This window comes from Brachycentrus maculatus, unplaced genomic scaffold (assembly GCF_059751285.1).
Source record: "Brachycentrus maculatus isolate JH-2025_06_01 unplaced genomic scaffold, ASM5975128v1 h1tg000659l, whole genome shotgun sequence".
In the NCBI taxonomy this organism is placed as follows: Eukaryota; Metazoa; Arthropoda; class Insecta; order Trichoptera; family Brachycentridae; genus Brachycentrus; species Brachycentrus maculatus.
The window spans coordinates 235,923-259,162 of NW_028281394.1; the positions used below are offsets into that span (position 1 = coordinate 235,923).

General features: G+C 31.5%; 1 protein-coding gene across 2 annotated transcripts in view; it reads left to right on the plus strand.

Moving 5' to 3' along the window:
- The first annotated feature begins 336 nt into the window (after positions 1-336).
- The window catches only part of Taz (tafazzin, phospholipid-lysophospholipid transacylase), a 28,605-nt gene continuing 5,701 nt past the window's right edge, over positions 337-23,240 (plus strand). Inside the window, exons 1-3 of one of the 2 annotated variants that reach the window (XM_088274355.1) lie at positions 337-551; positions 16,931-16,954; positions 20,007-20,132. In XM_088274355.1, coding sequence (XP_088130481.1) covers positions 437-551; positions 16,931-16,954; positions 20,007-20,132 — 265 coding nt within the window. In that variant the 5' untranslated portion in view covers positions 337-436. The remainder of the gene's footprint in view (positions 552-16,930; positions 16,955-20,006; positions 20,133-23,240) is intronic. The other variant, XM_088274356.1, reaches the window with a different exon arrangement.

Here is a 23,240-nt window from a genome sequence, read left to right on the forward strand (position 1 = left end):
TACTTTGTACATATTGTGATAATCCGATAATTTGAAATAAAGCGGGAAACTACTTCGCGCGCTTCATAGACCAATACCATAAAGTAATTTGCACAAATTATTTATCTTTGTCTCTCTCCTTGAAACAAGGTAAGAGGGAAAGTGACAGAGCTAACTTGTAGTAGTGTTCAGTAGAATAAGGATTTAGTCATGACGACAAGGTTAAAAAGAGATAAAATCTATTTTGTAGTGCGCTATCTTTCTCTTCAAGGCGAGAAGCGTAATAGAACGTGTGAATTATGAAATATTGAATGCCTAGATTTGTATGTTCTGAGCTTGCGATTCATGTTGTACGTAATCTATGTTTTCGTTTTCCAATATGTCGTCGCTCGTGCTGGTTGTCAGAGGTGTCAAATAAATATGTTGTAGTTTTTATAAATTAAAGTGTGCCTCAAAAATGGTTTATAACATAGACTGGATTATTCCTAAACTTCGGAAACCTGGAAAGTTATGGAATTGTGCCAGTTCTATAACCATAGCCTTCGTCGGGTTGTTGACCAAAGTGTTTACAGGTTAGAATTTCCTTATTCTTGTTTCCTTATATTTACGTAATACTGTTTTTTTCGGAGAATGATTGCAACACTTATTTTGTGAATAAATAGGCCAAGTATTCAAATTGAAATGCTGAAGAAATTTCGACCGGAGTTTTAAATAGATATAACTTAATTCGTGAAGTGGTAACTCAATTTTCTATACCTACAATTAACTGCAATTGCTTATAAATACATCAATTGAGTCTGACATTTGAACTATGAATAAAGCCAAGAATAAACCGCCGTCTTTTGTGCATGCAATTTATTTAAAGTACACATATAAACCTAGTAATCCGTGATTTATTGTATCATTTTAAATGATCATTCCTGTGACGGACGTTTCTACACCCACATTGATTCCACTTAATGAACTGTTAACCCAATAATTTGCGCGAACTGGGTTTATCACTACAAAAATATCCCTGGCATTTGTCGGTTTACAATTTGTCATTTAAAATCTGGCTGAGATAGCCCACTATATTTTTATATGAACATTTTTATATCTTTTATCAATCAATCAATTTAAGGAAGCCGATAAATTATTCGCTGTTATGATGTGTTTACATGATCTTTTCAGGTTAATATAAATGAAACATCAGCAAGAAATCAGATTGTTATAACTAAAGTGACCATACGTCCCGTTTTGAACGGGACCGTCCCGTTTTTAGATAGCCTATCCCGTTGTCCCCAAGTAAAGTTTCGGGACGTCGTAATGTCCCGTTTTCAAAAAAAGAGCAACACAGTAACAATTTAAAAAAAAAAGTGCAAAAAATCGGTGGTAGTTTGTAGTATCGCCGTTTCATATAAATTTGCTTTCATAATTTTTTCATATATATATATTATTTATTCTTTTAATTTTCTTTGTCAACATTCCTTTTCTTTTTATTAATACATAAAGCTATGAAAAAATACGTACCATTTTCTTGAATATACATACTATTACGTGAAAATTGGAAGATGTCCCGTTTTGAGGACAAAAATAAATGGTCAGTTTAGTTATAACTCAGAAAAATATTTAAACAACATGAAAATCATGGTACTATTAATACATTATCATAAGTATTTAAGTATAAATATATGCAAGAAGGCTATCAGTTATTATTTAGTTGCATTTAAAATTGGACAATATACTCAAAAGAGATGTAGGATGTATATTGATAAAGAATATGTGTTTGTTAATAAATTATATTGACATGAGATTGTTGATTTAATTTCCTTCATATTATAATTTTTACTGCACGCGTTTAAACATTTCAACTCAATTCCTATATACTTAATATGTTAATAATCTATCAATAAATGTACAGTAGACTCTCTCTTAACCGGCCTTGATGGTACTACCCAGGGCCTGATAGTGAAAAAGCTGGTTAAAAAGAAGGTAGTGAAAGAAACATTTAAAAAAACACTTTCACAAGGAAGAAAAAAAAAACACAATTTTTTCAAAACACTAAGAAAACAGAACTTTTATTCTGTATTAGAAACTAACGCATTAAAAATTAACATTTCATAAACTGTAAAAAATATTTTCAAGAAAAAGCCACACATCACTCCAATTTTTTTTAAAATTAGGCATACGATGGATTAAAACATTCTGTTATTTTCTGCTGATTCCTGTGTTGAATTGACTTTTTAAAAGCGTAGCCACGCCATTTTTTATGAACATCATCTACCGCACTAGAATCCTTCTGCTGCTGAATGTGTCTGCGCGTGTTTTGAGCGCCAGGCAATCCTAGAAGAGGCCGGTTATGAGAGCATCTACTCTATTTATAAAAAATAAAAATAAAACAAAAAGGATTAATGTTGACAAAAACGCTATTACAAAGTCACATTTCTGATTCAAACGTGTTATATTATTACGGTGTTTGAAATTGATGCGGAATGCATCGAAATACGTCACAATAGATTTTAAGAAATAGTGGTATTTACCAAGTTAATCTTAAATTAAATTAATAATATCTGTAATATTTTAGACTGTCCCTTGTTATTGCAAATGATAAATATTTATGCCCCAACCAGAAACACGAGAAACCGTAAAATATTTTATTGTAATAACAGCCGGATGGTGTCTGGATTCAATACTCCTATACACCGAATGCAAAACCTCGACAATGATTTCGTGGACCATATCGATATCTGGAATATGTCACTACCTAATTATAAATCAATAATAATTACAATATTTCAACTTTTTTCAAACTTCAAGTTTTTTTTATACGTTCATCCTTGTTTAATTATCGGGTAATGTCGGGCTGGTATGTATGAGGAGATGCATGAACGTGAAAGAGGCAAAGAATGTTTGCAAAGACAGAGTGGTGTGGCGTTCTATTCTCTCTGCCTACCCCTGCGGAGAAGCGGCGTGATGCTTAGGTAGTTAGTTAGTCTTTTCGAACCAATAATAAAGTATACTTAAAAAGAGGAAAAATATTATTTTATCATGTATATAACATGTAATATATTATGTACAAATTGCCTACAGCCATTATAAATAAAAAATAAAAAAAATTGATGGATATTACTACAAAGTGACTGGCAAATCAATTAATGAGATATTTTCTTTATTATGTTTTTGATTTGATCACTTAATTCTGATCAGTTCATTAATTTGGTGGTGTATTTCTAGCTCTTAAGCTATTACACAATTTGAATTTAAAAAAAAACTATGCTGGAAAGTTGTATAAACTGTGAAAAGAATAATGAATACCATATGCCGAAACCCAATGGGGAAACTTGCAAAGTAAGGAATACTCATGTGTATACAATGAGGGATCTATATAAACACATATTCCCATTTTATTTAAAGGGATATTCGCAAACACTGAATTCATTCCATCGGAGAGGTCACATATCGCTCACTCCTTTCAAGAACGTCATAAATCAAAAATCGTCAATTTTCAGTTGTGTATGTTTTCGTAATGCCCAGAAAATGTACTATATCCCAGCAAAAGATGCATATTTTTAATTTAATACTTACCCGCTACAGGGTAGAAAATATTGTTTTTGCATTTTGAAGAAAAGGTATTATTATTTTTTTTTAAATATACTAAATATTTTTCAAATGGAGAAAAAACCTTCAGGTTTTACCTAAAGTGATCTGTTGCACAGTAAAAAGTTCAATTAGTGGCTTGATATTTATTTATAATACATTGTATTATATTTTTAAACTTTAAAAACGTTCTCCTGAAAAATCAAGTTATTTGATTTATGACGTTCTTGAAAGGAGTGAGCGATATCTGTTCACGCCCGAATTTTTTAAGAATGTGTATTGGATATTTTTTTTGTTTTTTAGAATAAATACATGAAAAATATATTTTTTAACTCCTTACCTTTCAATAACTCTTTTATTTTCAAAACCATATAATTATTAAAGATAAAACTTATTCTTTTAAACTCAAAATCGGTGTTTTAAGAAAAAAATATGTAAAATGTTACCTGGATTTAGAGAAAATTCAGTTACGACTAAACAAATACTGGGCCTTAAAAGTCTGATGTAATCAGTGATCTATAATCCAAAATTAATTGATTTTTTTTAATATTAAGGGGGTAAGGTTTTTCTTCCATATGGTTTCATGAAATAAAATAAAATATGGTAATTACCAGCGGGAATGCAATTTTGACCTTTGATTCCATTTTTTTTATTACGCAAAAGTAATTTGCTTGTAACCTAATACCCTCATGTTAGAAATTGCAGCAGCGAAACCTGTTTTCTTAACAATGCATTCTTTATATTCATGCTGGTACTCGTTTATCATTCTTAGATAACAATTCATACATACTCCAGCGTATGACCTTAAAAAGATCCACCAACGTTAAAAAAACAATTGTTAGATAAATTTTAAATAAGTTTTTTATTAGAATTTATCCCTGATAAAATATATTATCTTGTCCGCCCCCCTAGTGTAGTGATTAGAGCGTTTTTCTACCTTGCTGGAGATCCCGGGTTCGATTCCCAAGAGGGTCAAAAAAAAATTCACTTAAATGTGTATTTATTATCACCCTGGACTGGTACCTTAAGTGCAGAACTGATCACCTTGCCTTCGTGTAATAAACAATCAATATAACTGTCAGTCGAGGCCATTCAGTGCCTTGTGCACCATTTGGTGTGGATGAGGGTTGGAAAAAATAAATAAATATATAACTTTACACATATATTTGAAAAGCTTTCATGATATTTAAACTTTCAAATTCACAACCACTATTTGCAGTGTAATTGACTAAGTAATTTGCTATCTAAAAATTTACAATGAACATTAATAACGGTGCTCTATCCTCTCTACCTACGCCTGTGGTGTTCTAACATCTTAGTTGTTCCATATACATATTTTTTAATACAATATCAATAGAAAATATTATTCTTAAAATGATTAAATCATTGGGACTATGAAAAATAATATGCCTGTATACAGGGGTTTTTTTTCATGTAACGCAGTGGAATGGCGTTCTGGCACCTTTTTTCAAGGATAAATTAAAATTTTCTAAATCAATTAGTTGAAACAATTTTTGCGCTTACGCAATTACAATCTATATTTATATAATTCATCAAAATAATAAAGTATGGTATTGTAATGAATATTTTAATGATATTTGTATATATTTTTCTAAATGTAAAATGCGTGTCTATATATTTCTTTGCAATACTATTAAAGGAAAAATAAATACACATAGCGCCCTTGAGATAGTGTTTTACATAAATGGTGCTATATTAAATTAATTGTCATTATTATTAAATCGAGATACTTGAGAATGCAAATCTGATTTCTTTAATTATTTACAAAGCTAATTATTTATGTACTGTTCAGTGTCCTATAATATTTATCCCACAGCTGACTTTCTGCATAATTACTTTTGACCTTTGTTGAGATATAAAATATGAAAATAAAAATGTCCGCCCTCATAGTGTAGTGTTTATCACTTTGGTTACCATGCTGGAGGTCCTGGGTTAAAAACCCAGGGGGGTCAATATAAATATAAGTGTTTTTACAATCCAATATTTTTTTAACACATTGTTTGTTGATTTTTCATTAACCCCAACCCTAGTAAGTTTACTAATTAGGGTCTTACATAAATCACAAGTAGCCTAATCAAATGTAACCACAAACCCCATTCTGGTCTGTACAATGTTTTTTACATATATTATATTAACATTAAAAAGAAAAATATTTGTGTTTTTATTATTTACACAAATATTTCAATATGCTATTTCTGTGAGCCTAAGCAGCTCATTATTAGAAATAGGTATCAAATTGTGGTAGAGTGGGTTCAAACCGAGAAACTCTAACTTAAGATTCCGGGACACTAACCACGGGACCACAACCTGAGACGCTCTCGGTATCTCACACTCTACCCAAAGTAAGCAAATAGAACGCTTATAAGCGTCTCTCGCTCTCTACCAACAGCATATAAAAGACTTTTAAGCATTTCCTGCCAACAATGTATTAACACACTATGGACGGAAGGAAAACGTACTTCTACCCGTTCGGTCAATTAATGCTTAAGAACGGGTATATTTTTACCTTGCGCTGGCCTCATTTCGAAGTAAGAAAAGAAGGAATTACATACATAATGTTTTTATAAGAACATTATATATATATATATATATATATATATATATATATATATATATATATATATATATATATATATATATATATATATATATATATAAAATCCCTTACCGCACCCCAATGGTGCATAGGGCACTGTTTCATATAAACGCAGTGTTATCTCGATCGATTACACATGAAGGAAAGGTGATCAGCCCTCCACTTCAGGTACCAGTCCAGTGTAATATTGAATAAATATTAGAGTGAAAAAATCACTTATATTTATTAAACCCCCCTGGGAATCGAAGCCAGGACCTCCAGAACGGTAGGCGAGCATGCTGACCATTACACTACGGAGGCGGACAACATAAGAACATTATATACCAATTTCTATGTTAATGTCTTAACTATATGGACACTATTATCAAATCCAGTCGCCAGCGGTCCGCAGGTGTAAAAAACACCCGTCTGAAATGTGTTAATATTAAACGTTATAAAATAAAACTTTGTTTTAACCACTTTTTATTGGTACACTTTTTCCAACCGGTTTCGACAAGAACCTTGTCATCTTCAGGGTTTATGAACTAATTCTAAAACATTGAAATACTCATAGTTAGATTATAGTAAAAACATTCAAGAAAAAAGTGTTAATATTACCCTGGAGTGGTACCTGAAGCGCAAGACTTATCATCTAGCCTTCATGTAATAAACAATCAAATTGATCATGTGTCAATTTGATGTAGTACGCTATGCACCATTGGGGCCAGAAAAAGGTCACTCTTATATGAAATATCCCGATGTAACATGCTGTAACATAAATTTTCCATGAAAATTATAGTATTGAAAAATATAACCTTGAATGTAGATCAAGCGTTAACAGACTGTTTCGGATGATTGACTGCAAAAACATTATTTGCATATATTACTAACAGATATATTTAAAGGATCACAATGGATTGAATATTATTATATAATTATTAAACCATATCCTCTCCCTAGATGGAGCATATGTAGTCCACAAACTGTCTCCAGGCTTTTCTGTCGGCTGCCAGCTCTCTTGCATCCTCCCAAGTCAGATCCGCGTCCCGAAGTTCTGACGAGAACTGCCGACAAATTGTCAGCAGTGGTCGTCCTGGGGGGCACGAACCTGATGCCTTGTAAAAGAGGCAAGCTTGATTAAGGCTCTCAGGAGGCATGCGGAGTACATGGCCAAACCAACTGAATCGCCTTTTCTTGATGACAGTTGTGACCGATTTGCTGCGTCCTGCGCCTTATCTCTTCATTCCTCACAAAGTCAAACCACCGCACGCCTAAAATTCTCCGCAAACACCTATTCTCAAAGCTTAGTACACAGCTGCTCTGGATAGATTAAATAACCAAACTTAATTACTTGCGGGTTTTTAAATACATATTCTCGAAACATTGTTTGCGGAAAACTCTTAAAAGCGTCTTTTACATACTTTTGGTACAGAACGGGAGACCCTTAAAAGCGTTATATATGCTTTCTTTTGGTAATACGCGAGAGAGGCCAAAAAACATTGTACAGATCAGAATTAGGTTTGCAGTTACTTGTGATTAGTATACTAAGGGTCGGGAGGCAGACTGTCTTGAGTACAATAGGGTCGGAGTTGATGAAAATACCACCTGACAACAATGTGTAAGTATATTATTTTTTGACAACTCATCAGAGATGAAGAAAAATATGGAAATCTGGACATTTATGGGGCTGACTACCATCATAGGCCAGTTTAAGTGTTCTTCCATATTCTTCTTCATCTTTGATGAGATGTCAAAAAACAATATGAAAAATAACTCATATTGTTTTTTGAGATTGTCCAGATTTGTGAACAAGTATTTGGACACACTCAAAATGTTGTAAATGTGTTAATACATTCCGTTCACACGCCTAGCGTGTTCATATGTGCCATCCACTTTGTGCACAGGACTTGCTTAGCGTATTCATGCCTAAATTATGGTTAAGGGAATTTAAAAAAAATCAGCACTTGAATTCTTGTATTCATATAATTTTGCAGGTTTTTAATAGTTTTGTACAAGTGGTACAAATTGGCAGATTCCAAGTTCCAATTCGCATATACAACTCCAATCTTCTGTTTGTCATACCCCTTTCATTCCCATTCACATGTAGCAATGATAGATACCCTCCATTCATATTTGGAAATGTTGGTGCATATGTTCAATACCGCTAATCTCAGAAACTACATGTCCAATTGACTCCAGATTTTGATGTATGTTTGTTCTGGCTGTAAGCAGGTTTCCGTAAATTGTAGACCCACTAAGTAGCGCTGTAGTTGAGATATAAAAAAATGTTATTCCTCTAAAACCAATGGACTAAATGACACTAAATTTTCGTCATATCGCTCACTCCTTTTAACAACATCAAATATAAAAAATCGACAATTTCCAGTCGTTCTCGGAATGCCCAGAAAATGTACTACATCCCAGCAAAAGCGGCATATTTTTAACTTAATATTTACCCGCTACAGGGCACAAAGTGTTGCTTTTGCATTTTTAAGAAAAGGTATTGTTTAATTGTTTTTTTTAAATTTACTAAATATTTTTCAAATGGAGAAAAACTCTACAGGTTTTACCTAAAAAGATCTGTTGCACAGTAAAAAGTGGTTTGATATTTATTTTTAATATATTTTATTATATTCTTAAACTTTAAAAACGATCTCCTGAAAAATCAAGTTTTTTGATTTATGACGTTTTTGAAAGGAGTGAGCGATATGTAAGACTGACTCTAATATAGGTTCTTGCAAATTTTGGTTATTATTAAAAAACAAATAGATGTTTCGAGCATACAAAAAGAGATCATACATAATTATATTCTTTGAATAAGAACGTTATTAAAATAAACATTTATTTTGCTTTCATTCATTTGAACATCATAAAATGAAATAAGCTAAAATTTACAAAAACATTTATTACCAGAAAGCCCACCTGTAAGCGACAATTTTTTATATTAATATATATTTATATGCTGATATAATATATTTGTATGCTGGTATAATTGTATTCTGATGTCGCAATTTGCTATTCATCAATTTTTATTGCATTTTGTAAATAAAATATATTCTTTCTCATAATGCAATGAAATGAGGAAATAGATTCAATACCTTTGTATTAATTTTAAATCAAACACAGATTTTTTGAGTCTACTAAGTTGTATTTTATTAACAAAAAACACACATTTATTAACAACAAACATGTGTAAACGATCAAGATAACACTGTGTTTATATGACACAGTGCCCTATGCACCGTTGGGGTGCGGATAAGGGTTTTTTTTAAACTAAGTTGTATTTTATTAAGAAAAACACATAAAAAAATTATATTGTGACAATTGTTTCGCCTTGTTAGGGCATTAACACCCTAACAAGGCGAAACAATTGTCACAATATAATTTTTTATGTGTTTATGTTAATAAAATACAACTTAGATTACTCAAAAAATCTGTGTTTGATTTAAAATTAATACATAAATTAAAATGGAGTTCTACAAATTAAACGCCAAATCAATAAATAAATAAGATTCAATACCATTTGACAAATCTATTTTAAATTAATGATGTTTATGTGTCAAGTTCGACTACCATTGTTTGACACACATTTGTATGATTATAAAATAATATGTTGTAAATAAACAAATTGATTGTTTCAAAACAATTCTCTCTTATCAAAACATTGTTCAGTACAGGTCACTGAACATGTGAAAGTTCTTTATTATAATTTAATAGACAACTTTGATAAGCAAAGAGAAATATTGATATCATTAATGCTGTAAAAAAAACAACTTTACTTAAAACACGTTTATTTAATGACTAAGGAAAATGAAACAGAAAAATTAAACATAATTTTTAATTTTAATGGTTCAACTTTCTTTGTTTAGTATTTTTCATTTTACCATTTTTATGCCAGTTTGGATGTAAAAACAGGTTTTGATTTTAAATAATAATATAATTAATTTAGGTAATATTATTTTGTATTCACATTTCACTCACTCCTTTCAACAACATCATGTATCAAAAAACTTGATTTTTCAGGAGATAATTTTTAAAGTTTAAAAATATAATAAAATGTATTAAAAATCTAATCAAGCCGCTTATTATACTTTTTACTGTGCAACAGATCTTTTTAGGTAAAATCTGAATGTTTTTTCTCCATTTGAAAAATATTTAGTAAATAAAAAATAATAATTAAACAATATCTTTTCTTCAAAATGCAAAAACAACCTTTTCTGCCCTGTAGCGGGTAAATATTAAGTTAAAAATATGCCGCTTTTGTTGGGATATAATACATTTTCTGGGCATTCAGAAAACATGCACAACTGAAAATTATCGACTTTTTATATATGACGTTGTTGAAAGGAGTAAGCGATTTAGTTCTTAATGAAATGCTCAATATTAGATAATACTATAGTTATTTGATATGATACATCAATGAAAAGATGTAAAAAAAAAATTACTCTTTTTGTTTCCTAAATGTTCTGTGTTTAGAAATGTGTTTTTCAATTATATCTATATTTCTAATGCGCTCTTACAATGAAATACATTCTATACATGATGTGACAGATATTGTTTTCAAAGGTCATTTTGTGAACTTGCATTTGCAAGTACATTGACACCTAATACATGTAGTTTAATTTAATGGCGTGATAATTTCATACATCTGAGGTCCAAAGTTTATTAAATATTAATTAAACATATAAACTCTATATAGATTGATAAATGTTTTAAACACAATTTTTTTTCATATTATTTTTTGACATCTCATCAACGATGAAGAAGAATATAGAAGTCTGGGCCTTTACGGGGCTGATTTAAGTGATCACTTTACACACGTGTAACATTCACCAATTCTACCCATTATTGACAACTACACAACTCAAATTCTTGGAAGTCCTATTTATATGAACCAATTTTGAAACAATTTGAAATTTTGTCCGCCTCCGTAGTGTAATGGTCAGCACGCTCGGCTACCGTTCTGGAGGTCCCGGGTTCGATTCCCAAGGGGGGTAAAATAAATATAAGTGATTTTTTCACTGTAATATTTATTCAATATTACATAAGTGATTTTTTCACTGTCATATTTATTCAATATTACCCTGGACTGGTACCTGAAGCGGAGGGCTGATCACCTTTCATTCATGTGTAAACGATCAAGATAACACTGCGTTTATATGACGCAGTGCCCTATGCACCATTGGGGTGCGGATAAGGGTTTTATTATTATTATTTATTAATTTTGAAACATTGTTCTTGAATCACTAGAACTTCACTAGAGACATCTATTGGTGAGATGAAAAGAAGTTTTTTATTGAGCAGAAATTCTTCTGTGTGTGTCCTAATACTTGTTCACAAATCTGGATAATCCAGATTTGTCAACAAGTATTTGAACACACTCAAAATGTTGTAAAAACATTTTTTTTCTCTGCACGAATGATGCTTAGGGTACTGTATTGCATCAACATAGTGCTATCTTGATCATTAGTTACAAATCAAGGTGATCTGTCTTTCACCTCAGTTACTGGTCCGAGGTAATTTTAAATCTACCATCACTGATAAAAAAAAATTGTTTTGTCATTATTTAGAGTAATCCCAATACTTTGTATGATTTAAAAGGCTTTTCAATCATACTGAGTATCCTTAATTATTCTTTTAAATATTTTAAGCAAAAATAATTAACATCTAGTTATCCAATACAGGAAATTATGTTTTGAATCCATGTACTACCATATCATACATCTTTCTTTGATTGTTGTATAATAGACGCATTTATGTAGTGTGTCGTGGCTAACACACAAATGTGTGTCACCTATTCACCTGTGTGTTCTCTCTGCCTACACCTGCAGTGGTAGGCAGAGAGAATAGAACTTCGCCTCTTCCACATTCATACACGTTCTCATACATACACCCCGATTATTCCGACTCCTGACCTGACCACTTTCAAGTATTTGAAATACTTTTTCAAGTTTTCCTTGGTCTTCCTCGGCTTCTATTACCAACCACATTTACCTCATAAATAATAACTATCCTCTCTTCACTCATTAGATTCACAAAAAAGTACTGAAAAATATGTTCTTAATAATTTGTATTTTATGCATAAGAGAATACGGCATCCGATGTTTTTTCCGAGGTGTGTTGAGATGGTTTGGACATGTAGAACGAATGAGTGAGGAAAGAACGGTAAAACAAATTTATGAGGCGAATGTTAGCGGGAAAAGAAGCAGAGGAAGACCGAGAAAAACATGGCACGATCAGGTATGCCAAATACTTGAAAGTGGTCAGGTTAGGAGTGGTAACAATCGGCTGGTATGTATGAGGAGATGCATGAACGTGGAAGAGGCGAAGAATGTTTGCAAGGACAGAGTGGTGTGGCGCTCTATTCTCTCTGCCTACCCATTCGAGGAAGCGGCGTGATGGTTAGTTAGTTATGTTTTTTCCGGGGTGCGACGTATTTATTTTTGAAAAGAAGACAGTTAAAATTTTAAGAATTCAAGAAAGATTTATTTTCAATTGGTCTGGGTGTTTGTAATGTATTTTTCACATTTACCTTCCCTTTTATTACTATCCTACCTGCTGACAAGCATCTAAAATAGAAGCTTTGCGGGTTATTCCTTTAAAAAAATTATAATAATAATTATCCTCAATCTAGAAATTTCATAGGTTTCGTTTATCTAAAAATCAGTCATTAAAAAACTTGAGTATCTATCACACATTGCGTCATCGAATCCTAAAAAAAAAAATATTATTTGATTAAAGCACTACTAAAATTTAAGTATGCTGGAATTATAGATTTTGACAAGTGGTTACTTGGTTGAGTACTTCCAAATCAGGTCAAGATAAAACTCAAATCAGGTTGTAATCAATATTTAACAAGCTGACTTTGCAGTTTTTCGTTTTAATCACCTACCTGTACATAAAAACGTTTGTTTTATTTAGCTGTACTTTAAACTTTTTTGTCTGAAAGTTTTTTTGATTATAATTTCATTAATAGGGTAATGTTTTTTCCCTATAGTAATGTGGATTCACAGTTTTATTTTCATTTTCATGTATTTTTTATAACAACAATACAACAAACCCTTATCCGCACCCCAATGGTGCATAGGGCACTGCATTATATAAACGCAGTGTCATCTTGATCGTTGACACACGAAGGAAAGGTGATCAGCCCTCCGCTTCAGGTACCAGTCCAGGGTAGTATTGAATAAACATTAGGGATAAAAAATTACTTATATTTATTTCACCCCGCCTGGGAATCGAACCCGGGACCTCCAGAACGGTAGCCGAGCGTGCTGACCATTACACTACGGAGGCGGACCAACAAAAATGACCAAAAAAGACCAAATGGTACTTTTTATAAGTCAAAGTAAATATCTAGACTTCCATATTCTTTCATTGATTGATTCTGCAGTCACTTTGTGGTAATATCTATCCATTTTTAATTAATCTTTTACTTTTACTAAGTAAGACTTTAATTTAAAAATTCCATATTCTTCTTTATTTATGTTGAGATAAAATGGACATATGGAGCGAAGGAATAACGAGAGAATGACTAAGAAAGTATATGTGGGAAATGTGAGCGGAAGAACAGAACGAGGACGGCCAAAAAAAAATTTGCATAATCAGATCAATCAGAACCTAAAAACTGGTGGTGTTAAAAGTCTGCGTAATCAGAGGGAATGTATGGATATGAAGGAAGCAAGGAGTGTATGTCAGGACAGAAGAGTGTGACTTCCATCCTCTGCCTATCCCTGCAGGGAAACGGTGTGATGGTATTAGTAGTAGTTGAATAATTCTTCTTCTTCTACTCTCATCCGCACCAAATGGTTCTAAGAGCACACGATCACATATCACAATGTTATCTTGATCGTTCATTACGTGAAGGCAAGGTGATCAGTCCTGCGCTTCAGGTACCAGTCCAGCGTGATTTTAAATCAACATTTGAGTGAAAGATCACTTATATTTATTATGACCTCCCTCGGTATCGAACCCGGGATCTCCAGCATGAAAACCATATCTACTCACACTATTGAGGCAGAATTGAATGAAGTCAAATTAATGATTGAATTAGGTATTCGAGTGGAAGGAAGAGAAAGAAAAATACGAAAGAGAGCAATGGACTGACTGATATTTCTAAAGATTAATAATACGGTTTTTAAAAATGATACTGAATGAATCATGTGGCAATAGATTTTAAGAAATACTGGTATGTACCAAGTAAAACTTAAATTAAAAAATGGATAAATAGTTTTTTTGTTTGACATGTCATCAAAGATGAAGAAAAATATGGAAGTCTGGGCATTTACGGGCCTGACGACCGTCATAGGCTGGTTTAAGTGATCACTTTACACACATGTAACATTCACCAATTCTACCCATTATTGACAACCACACTACTCAAATTCTTGGAAGTTCTATATGTATGAACCAATTTTGAATCATTGAAAAACATATAATAATAATATGAAAATAACTCCTGTAATTGGAGATAACCGAGATTTTGTGAACAAGTATTTGGACACTCAAAATGTTGTGGATAAATAGTTTATTAATATTTCACGCATTTCTTTTATAATTTTAATCAATTCTGTTTTTTTTTTTATATCACAAAAATAGAAATATGTTTTTCTTTTTAACTTTTAAACATATCCTCAGTGTGAAACTAAACAAACATCCCCTCTGACCTTTCACATAGATATTTTTATTACCTGGTATTACATAAATTAAAGATAAAAGTAAATAATAAATATGGGAAGCAACAAATGTCACGCCGCGGCTTGAATAAATAAATGTAACAACGTCGACACTGGAATAACGTTCCTCTTCCCAAACCTATAAGATATTGACTATAAGGTCCATATAAATAATTAATTTTTACTTAATGATAGGAGAATTTGAGGCGTCACAAGAAATATAATGTAGAGTAATACCTCGATTAGTAATAGGGATGCATTTCATACAAATGTTTTTTTAACTGTATTGCGGAAACAATTTCAACATGTTGGCTTACTTATTTACCATTTTTTGTATTTTGTGGTTTTATTTCATAAAATAGATATAAATATACTTGTATTTTTAATATAATTTTATGGCAAATTATTAAGTTAAACATAAATTAAAAATGGATAGATTTTATCACAAGGGGACTGCCAAATCAATTAATGAAATTATAATAGCCCAATTTTAAAAATAGACTTAATTTTACTTTTGATTTCTTGGCTATAAATTTTTCATTTACATTATTTTCAACATTTTGAGTGTGTCCAAATACTTGTTCACAAAATCTGGATTATATCCAAATACAGGAGTTATTTTCATATTATTTTTTGACATCTCATCAAAGATGAAGAATATGGAAGTCTGGGCATTTACGGGGCTGAATTTGAGTAGTGTGGTTGTCAATAATGGGTAGAATTGGTGAATGTTACACGTGTGTAAAGTGATCACTTAAACCAGCCTATGACGGTCGTCAGCCCCGTAAATGCCCAGACTTCCATATTCTTCTTCATCTTTTATGAGATGTCAAAAAAGAATACATTATTTTCTCTTTTATATGTACTTAACCACAGTAAACAGTGATATTACTTATTGACTATGTAATAAACCACAGTTATTGTGGTTTATTTAACCTTATATCACTTTCAGATCAATGTTTTTCTCTCTATCTGACAAATAAGATAACTATATGGTTTATTATCAGCATTAAAATGAAATATGATGTGTGAAATGTGTTTAATATATAGATTTATAAATTTTGACATGTTTTTAAAATTTCCAATTCATTTTTTGACTCTCTAACTTGCAACACCTCTTTTAAGCAAATTGTAAGTATTCATAATAATAATAAAACCCTTATCCGCACCCCAATGGTGCATAGGGCACTGCATCATATAAACGCAGTGTTATCTTGATCGTTTACACATGAAGGAAAGTGATCAGCCTTCCGCTTCAGGTACCAGTCCAGGGTAATATTGAATAAATATTACAGTGAAAAAATTACTTATATTTATTTCTACCCCACTTGGGGATCGAACCCGGGAACTTAAGAACGGTATCCGAGTGTGCTGACCATTACACTACGGAGGCGGACAAGTATTTATTGCGTAATATACATTTTTTAAGATAGTATGTGGGTCTCTGAGGGCATCAACAGCAAACATCCCTTGAAGATCTGATACCTAAATGTCAAATATTATTTAACCCAATTAGGTTTAGGGCCTTGGACTTTTTGCATGGTAGTCGAAAATACTAATTTTTAATTTAAGTTTTACTTGGTAAGTACCACTGTTTCTTAGTTTCTATTATGACACACATTTCAATGGATTTGATATAATTTTCAAACACCGAATAATGAAATGGCATTTACCATGTAAAACTTGAATTAAAAATGGATAGGTATTACCACAAAGTGACTGCCGAATCAATTAACACATTTCGGACGGGTATTTTTTATGCCTGCGGACCGCTGGCGACGGGATTTGATAATTATGTACATATATTAAGACCTTAAAAAAGAAATTTGTATATAATATTCATGTAAAAATATTGGATAATTTCTTATTTTCGGCCTTTGAAATGAGGCCGGTGCGGAAGGTAAGAATACCCTTCCCGTCCTTAAAGATCAATCTACCGAACGGGTATTGAACTCTTCCCGTCCAAAGTGTGTTAATGAAAGAAAATACTAATCTCTGCATTTCTGAGGCGGAGGTGTTTGATTTACTCTGTCGATAATAATTCTGTATCATTGTTTTTAGTATTTTTAACTTATTTCTTTTTTTTTCATTCTACTCTCACCAGGAGCCTCAATCTTTCCATTTACCGGTATGAATTTTTTGTGAATTAAATAGTTTTATTTAGATAGTAAAGCGAGACACACACAGTCAGCTCCAAGCTGCCTGTGTTTGTCGGACTTGCTTTAGTGCTAGTTTTTGTTTGATATAAAATTTGCTTTTAATCGTCTTTTAAAGTTGATTTATTGATTTGTAATAATTATTGTCCTTGTAGAGTTACAGCTATTTTGCTTACTAACCTGTTATGTACTAGATTACAAAATTAGAGACTTTTAGAATTGTAAAAATCATCATTTTTGTTTATTCGTAATTAATACTTTTTTTCTTTATTAACATTATTCCATTTTAATAATTTCTTGGCTGAATCTCATGCTTGCTAATAATTTTCCAGTCCAATTTAACTTACAATTAAGGGGGGAAATTACATGATATTTTGGCACGTAGAGCGGGGTTGATATTTGTAAATGTCTTCTTCTTCTTCTTCCTCTTTTTCTTTTGCTTCTTGGTGTGTAGGCCTTGTGGCCTGTTTTTAAAAGGGATTTGCCTCCTGCGATGTCAATTCTTAGCTGTCAATCCATCTCTTTGGTGGTCTGCACGGAAGCCGTCTACCTTGCGGTTAGTTGTGGTGTGTGATGTGGGGGAGTCTGGATGGTTCAATTCTCCTCACATGTGCATACCATTGTCTTCTTTATTGCCCTTCCCACCTAACGACATCTTCAATCTCACACATTTCTCTTATCCTGGTGTTCCTTATTCTATCTTGTAGATTCTTGCTAGATATGCTTCGTAGAGTCTTCATTTCTGACACTCTTTGTAAATGTGTGTTTAACAAATAGAAATTTTATATGAAACCTTACATTTTGTATTCATTTGTAGATGTGTATAAAAAAAGATCCATTCCGTTTCATTTTCATTTCATAGAATAATGATTACTGTTAAAAATGGTTTCTATAAAACCAATGACGGACTTAGTTTCTTTCCAGATACCCATTTTATTATGTCCAATGTCAGTAATGTTGTTAGCAAAAAATTACTTAATTCCTTCATGGCCAATTGTCAGTTGCTAAACTAGATCCATTTATAGACGCAGTAGACTCTTAATTTACCGGGATGGATAGTGAAAAATATCCTAGTTGAACAAATTTCCCGGTAATCCAAAAAATATATAATTTTATCATTACTCATCTTGAAAAACTTCATCATTAACTTATCGGATGTTACACAAATTTTGATGGTTGTTTTGACGATAAACAGTTGATATTACAGAGGACGCTAACTTGCAGAATCTCTTTATAATCAATATTTTGAGCACTAAAATTTTGATCCATTTTAAAACATTCAAAATAATTTTGTTAAATATCATTGTTTATCATATTTTTACCCTTTGATGTGCTTGTACCATGTACGGGCAAAAAATGGGCCTTTCTGGATTTACCCGCATGTGATACAGGCACCCCGGTGAAAAAATAACTCTAATTGATTTTACAGTAGTATTGATGGTAGTAGTAGATTTTAATAGAACTATGGGCTAGAAATACTAGATGAAAAACCTTTGTGTATCTAAGATCAATTTTAACCCTTTCCGGTCCACCAAAATTTATAAAAAAATCTAGGTAGACAGTTGCATTCCAATTGGAAACAAATATTTTGTTCTCTGCTCCACGAACTGTTGTAATAGATATGAGTGACAAAAATGTAAGCTTGGATTTTAAATAAATAATACTAATGATGAAAAAAAATTCAAATAACATCCGACATGGGACCTAAGAGGAAAAAATCAATGTCAAATGAGATTCGACATTGGACCAGTAAGGGTTAAAAATTATCTTATTTTAAACATTCAATAAAACCATTAAAAAGTCATGAAAACTAGATTATATTGCTACGTATGCATTATGTATTTCATTATCGGAAATAAAAAATAATCTTCCCCTTTTCCAAATAAAATTTTCACTAACCCATTGCAACACAAAGCCGGCGAATCGTTAGCCAAGGTCGATTTGTCACTGACTCACAAAGCCGGCGATTCAACGGTTTGTCTTTGAAGTGATTTTTTTTTTACATTAAAACTGAATGACAATAACTTTCACAACTACGAACTGAACACACTCCTCCAAAACTACCTGGGGATGAGCCATAATAATCTAGCTTGCGAACAAAAAAAAAATGCTTTTATGTTTTACCATTTTTATTTTCTGTGTAATTTAGTAATTTAGTATTGTAATAAAACGAAATGTATTAAAATTAAATAGCGTGTTGTTATAAATTATGTCATCTTTATTAGTGGTGCAATGGGTTAAAACTCATCAATCAAAGGGTTAACTTAATTATAATGCTGCACTGAAATTGTAATTTCTCCATTTTATAAAGTTTAATATAATCATATAAGTATATCTTATTATAACTTAATTATAATATTAACCGATTTCAAAGCAAATAGGCAATGGCGTTTTAGATTATTTGTGTGTTATTTCTGAAATTCTCTTTTGTATACAGATAGAAACAATCGTTTTTCATTGCTTCCTTTTTTAAATTCATTTAGTTGATATATTACTAAATTATTGATGTATCATATCGCTCACTCCTTTCAACTACGTCATATATCAAAAGCTGGATTTTTCAAGAGATTGTTTTTAATGTTTAAAAATATAGTAAAATGTATTAAAAATAAATATCAAGCCACTTATTGAACTTTTTACTGTGCAAATGATCTTTTTAGGTAAAACCTGAACATTTTTCTCGATTTGAAAAATATTTAGTAAATTTAAAAAAAAAATTAAACAATACCTTTTCTTCAAAATGCAAAAACAACACTTTCTGCCCTGTAGCGGGTAAATATTAAGTTAAAAATATGCCTCTTTTGCTGGGATATAGTACATTTTCTGGGCATTCCGAAAACATGCATAACTGAAAATTGACGATTTTTGATATATGACGTTTTTGAAAAGAGTGAGCGATATATAAAAACAATGAAACTTTATATAAAGCACTTGTGTTTATTTATTTATTGGCATTAGAGTCGGGTTATTTATTTTAAGTAATTTGGTGAATGTTATATTTCATTGTATTGTAAATGTTTCCAGATTTGCTGAATAAAACGACAGTATACAATAAGGAAGTGATGACACAAATGTTCCAGAGACCTCCTCTCACGCCTCTCATCACAATATCTAACCATCACTCCTGTTTTGACGATCCGGGTTTATGGGGTAAGACCCCATTATTTATTTCAAGAAACATTTCAGTAAAATCTTGCTACATATAACAAAGCCACCATCTATACAATAAACTGTAGCATATTTAAAATAATTGACTTCATAGGTCAGAGCTAGTTGGTACGTGAAATAATTTTAATTCTTTACGATTAGGCTGTTTTTAACATACAATAGTATTAGCGAATTCATTATTTGTTGTATTTATTTGTGAATTTATAGATTTGGTGTTTAATATGTAGAACTCCATTTTAATTTATATATTAAAAGTTAAATATAATTTCCACAATTATCGTTGAAATGCGCTCCCTCAGACAAATGTGTGGATAATCATTGTATGACAGAATTAAAAACGAAGATATAAAAAAGGAATGTAAGGCTGAACAAGGAATAATTGAAAAGATTAGGAAGAGTTCTTTACGGTAGTATGGACATGTGGAGCGAATGGATAATGAGAGAATGACTAAGAAAATATATGTGGCAAATGTGAGAGGGAAAACAGAACGAGGACGACCGAAAAAGACTTGGCTCGATCAGATCAACCAGAACCTAAAATCTGGCGGTGTCAAAAGTCTGCGTAATCGGAGGGGTATAACTAGATGTGTGGATGTGAAGGAGGTGAAGAGTGTATGTCAGGACAGAGGCGTTCCATCCTTTCTGCCTATCCCTGCTGGGAAACGGCGTGATGGTAGTAGTAGTAGTTAAAAGTTAAAATCAAACACTGATTTTTTGAGTCTACTAAGTTGACTCAAAAGTTTTAGTATTTTACTGTTAAAACACCCAGAAAAATTTAATTTTGTGACAATTGTTTTGTCTAGTTATGCCATTTCCAAACGAATGTCATTCTGTCTATTTGTACTATTATTTTCCGATATTCAAATTAATTTTTTCTACACCTTTAAATGCTGTTATTACTTATTCTGTTTCATGCAAATTGACTTTATATCAACAAATCCATTAAAATTACTGATAGGCAATGAAAATGTTTTGAATAATACATGAGTTCAACGTCATTTAAGATTTATTTACCGTAAAATCAATATTTCCTAGAATTGTGTGACAAATAAAGCAAAATGCAGTTATAATTTATTTTAGTGTTTGAATTATACATATATATATAAAAAATAAAACCCTTATCCGCACCCCAATGGTGCATAGGGCACTGCTTCATATAAACACAGTTTTATATTGATCATTTACACACGAAGGAAAGGTGATCAGCCCTCCGCTTCAGGTACCAGTCCAGGGTAATATTGAATAAATATTACAGTGAAAAAATCACTTATATTTATTTAATCCCCCCTGGGAATCGAACCCGGGACCTCCAGAACGGTAGCCGAGCGTACGTTGCACTACAGAGGCAGACTTAGTGAATTATACATAAAGTACTTTTATTGGTTTCCGTTCTTGAGCCTCTAGCACAGGCACAAATGGTGCATAAGGTACCGAGTGAGATCAATGGGATGTTAACACAATCATCTTATTTTAATTAGATCATAATTTGTAAATAAATTAACTGGTCAAATAATAAAATAAAAATGTTATTTTCTGGCATTTTTCATGTATGTGATTATAATCCAGGATTCAGACCTCACATGCAAATGAATTCTGCTCAATGAAAAGCTTCTTTTATCTCACTAATAGATGTCTCTTGTAAAATTCTATTGATTCAAGTACAATGTTTCGAAATTGGATTATATGTGTATAGAACTTCCAAGAATTTGAGTAGTGTGGTTGTTAATCATGGGTAGAATGTTACGCGTGTGTATAGTGATCACTTAAACCAGTCTATGATGGTCGTAAGCCCCGTAAATTCCTAGACTTCCATATTCTTCTTCATCTATGTTGAGTTGTCAAAAAAATTACATAAACACAACTAGTTTTGAGACTTCCGGATGTTCTTAAAAACGGTCGTGTTAATATTGATAAGCTCAAAAGTGTGGTCTTATACTTTTTATTTTATTTATTTATTTATTTTTCAAAACGTTACATACATAAGTCATATATATAATATTCCCGATGAGTAATTTCTATTTCTCATTTTGGGACATGGGATTAAGGTTAACAGGACTGGTACACAAATAATAAAGTTACAATTTTTTTTTTAAATAATTAAAACTAATACATGGCAAAATATAAAAACAATAAACAGGTACAATAAATAGGCATAGGAAGCATATTTAAAAGGAATAAATGAGAAAAACATAAGGTAAGAAGCATATTTAAAATAAACAAATGAGAAAATATAAATATATTTTTGTATTTAAATAGTATATCTATTGCTGTACACCATATATTCTTAGTACAGATAGCAGATACAAGCAATGAACCCATTTTTTTATTAAAAGACGTTTGTTAAAATAAGTATACTGTATAAAGTTAAATTAATATAATTTCCACAATTATCATTGAAGAATTTTCGATAATCATAAATTACAATCTGTCGATGATTAGTTAGCAAAATCTCAATTCGTCATTGTCTGTAGACTTTGGTTTATTATATTTGAAGCTAATATTATAATCAATACATCCTTGACTTTTTTTGCGCTAAAAATGGTAATATTGAATTTTTTATTGAAGTACTGTAAGTAAGCAGGTACAGGTGTTTCCATCAGAGTCTATATCCGTATGGTGCAATAATGTTATACAATCCGTATACGAGCGATGCATTTGTGTTAGTTCTATCTTTAGGTCGTATCTAAACACTGGTACATTATATGTTGATTAGCAAAACATTTTTAAATGTTTTCGGATTCTGTAATCAAATTTCAAATGCCAGTTTTTATGTTTTTATGTAGGTACGTAATTGATTTAATTTTTTTTAAATATCGCTCACTCCTTTCAAGAAAGTCATAAATAAAAAATTGACAATTTTTAGTTGTCCATGTTTTCGGAATGCCCAGAAAATGTACTATATCCCAGCAAAAGAGGCATATTTTTAACTTAATATTTACCCGCTACAGGGCAGAAAGTGTTGTTTTTGCATTTTGAAGAAAATGTATTGTTTAATTATTTTTTAAATATATTAAATATTTTTCAAATGGAGAAAAAACCTCCAGGTTTTACCTAAAAAGATCTGTTGCACAGTAAAAAGTTCAATAATTG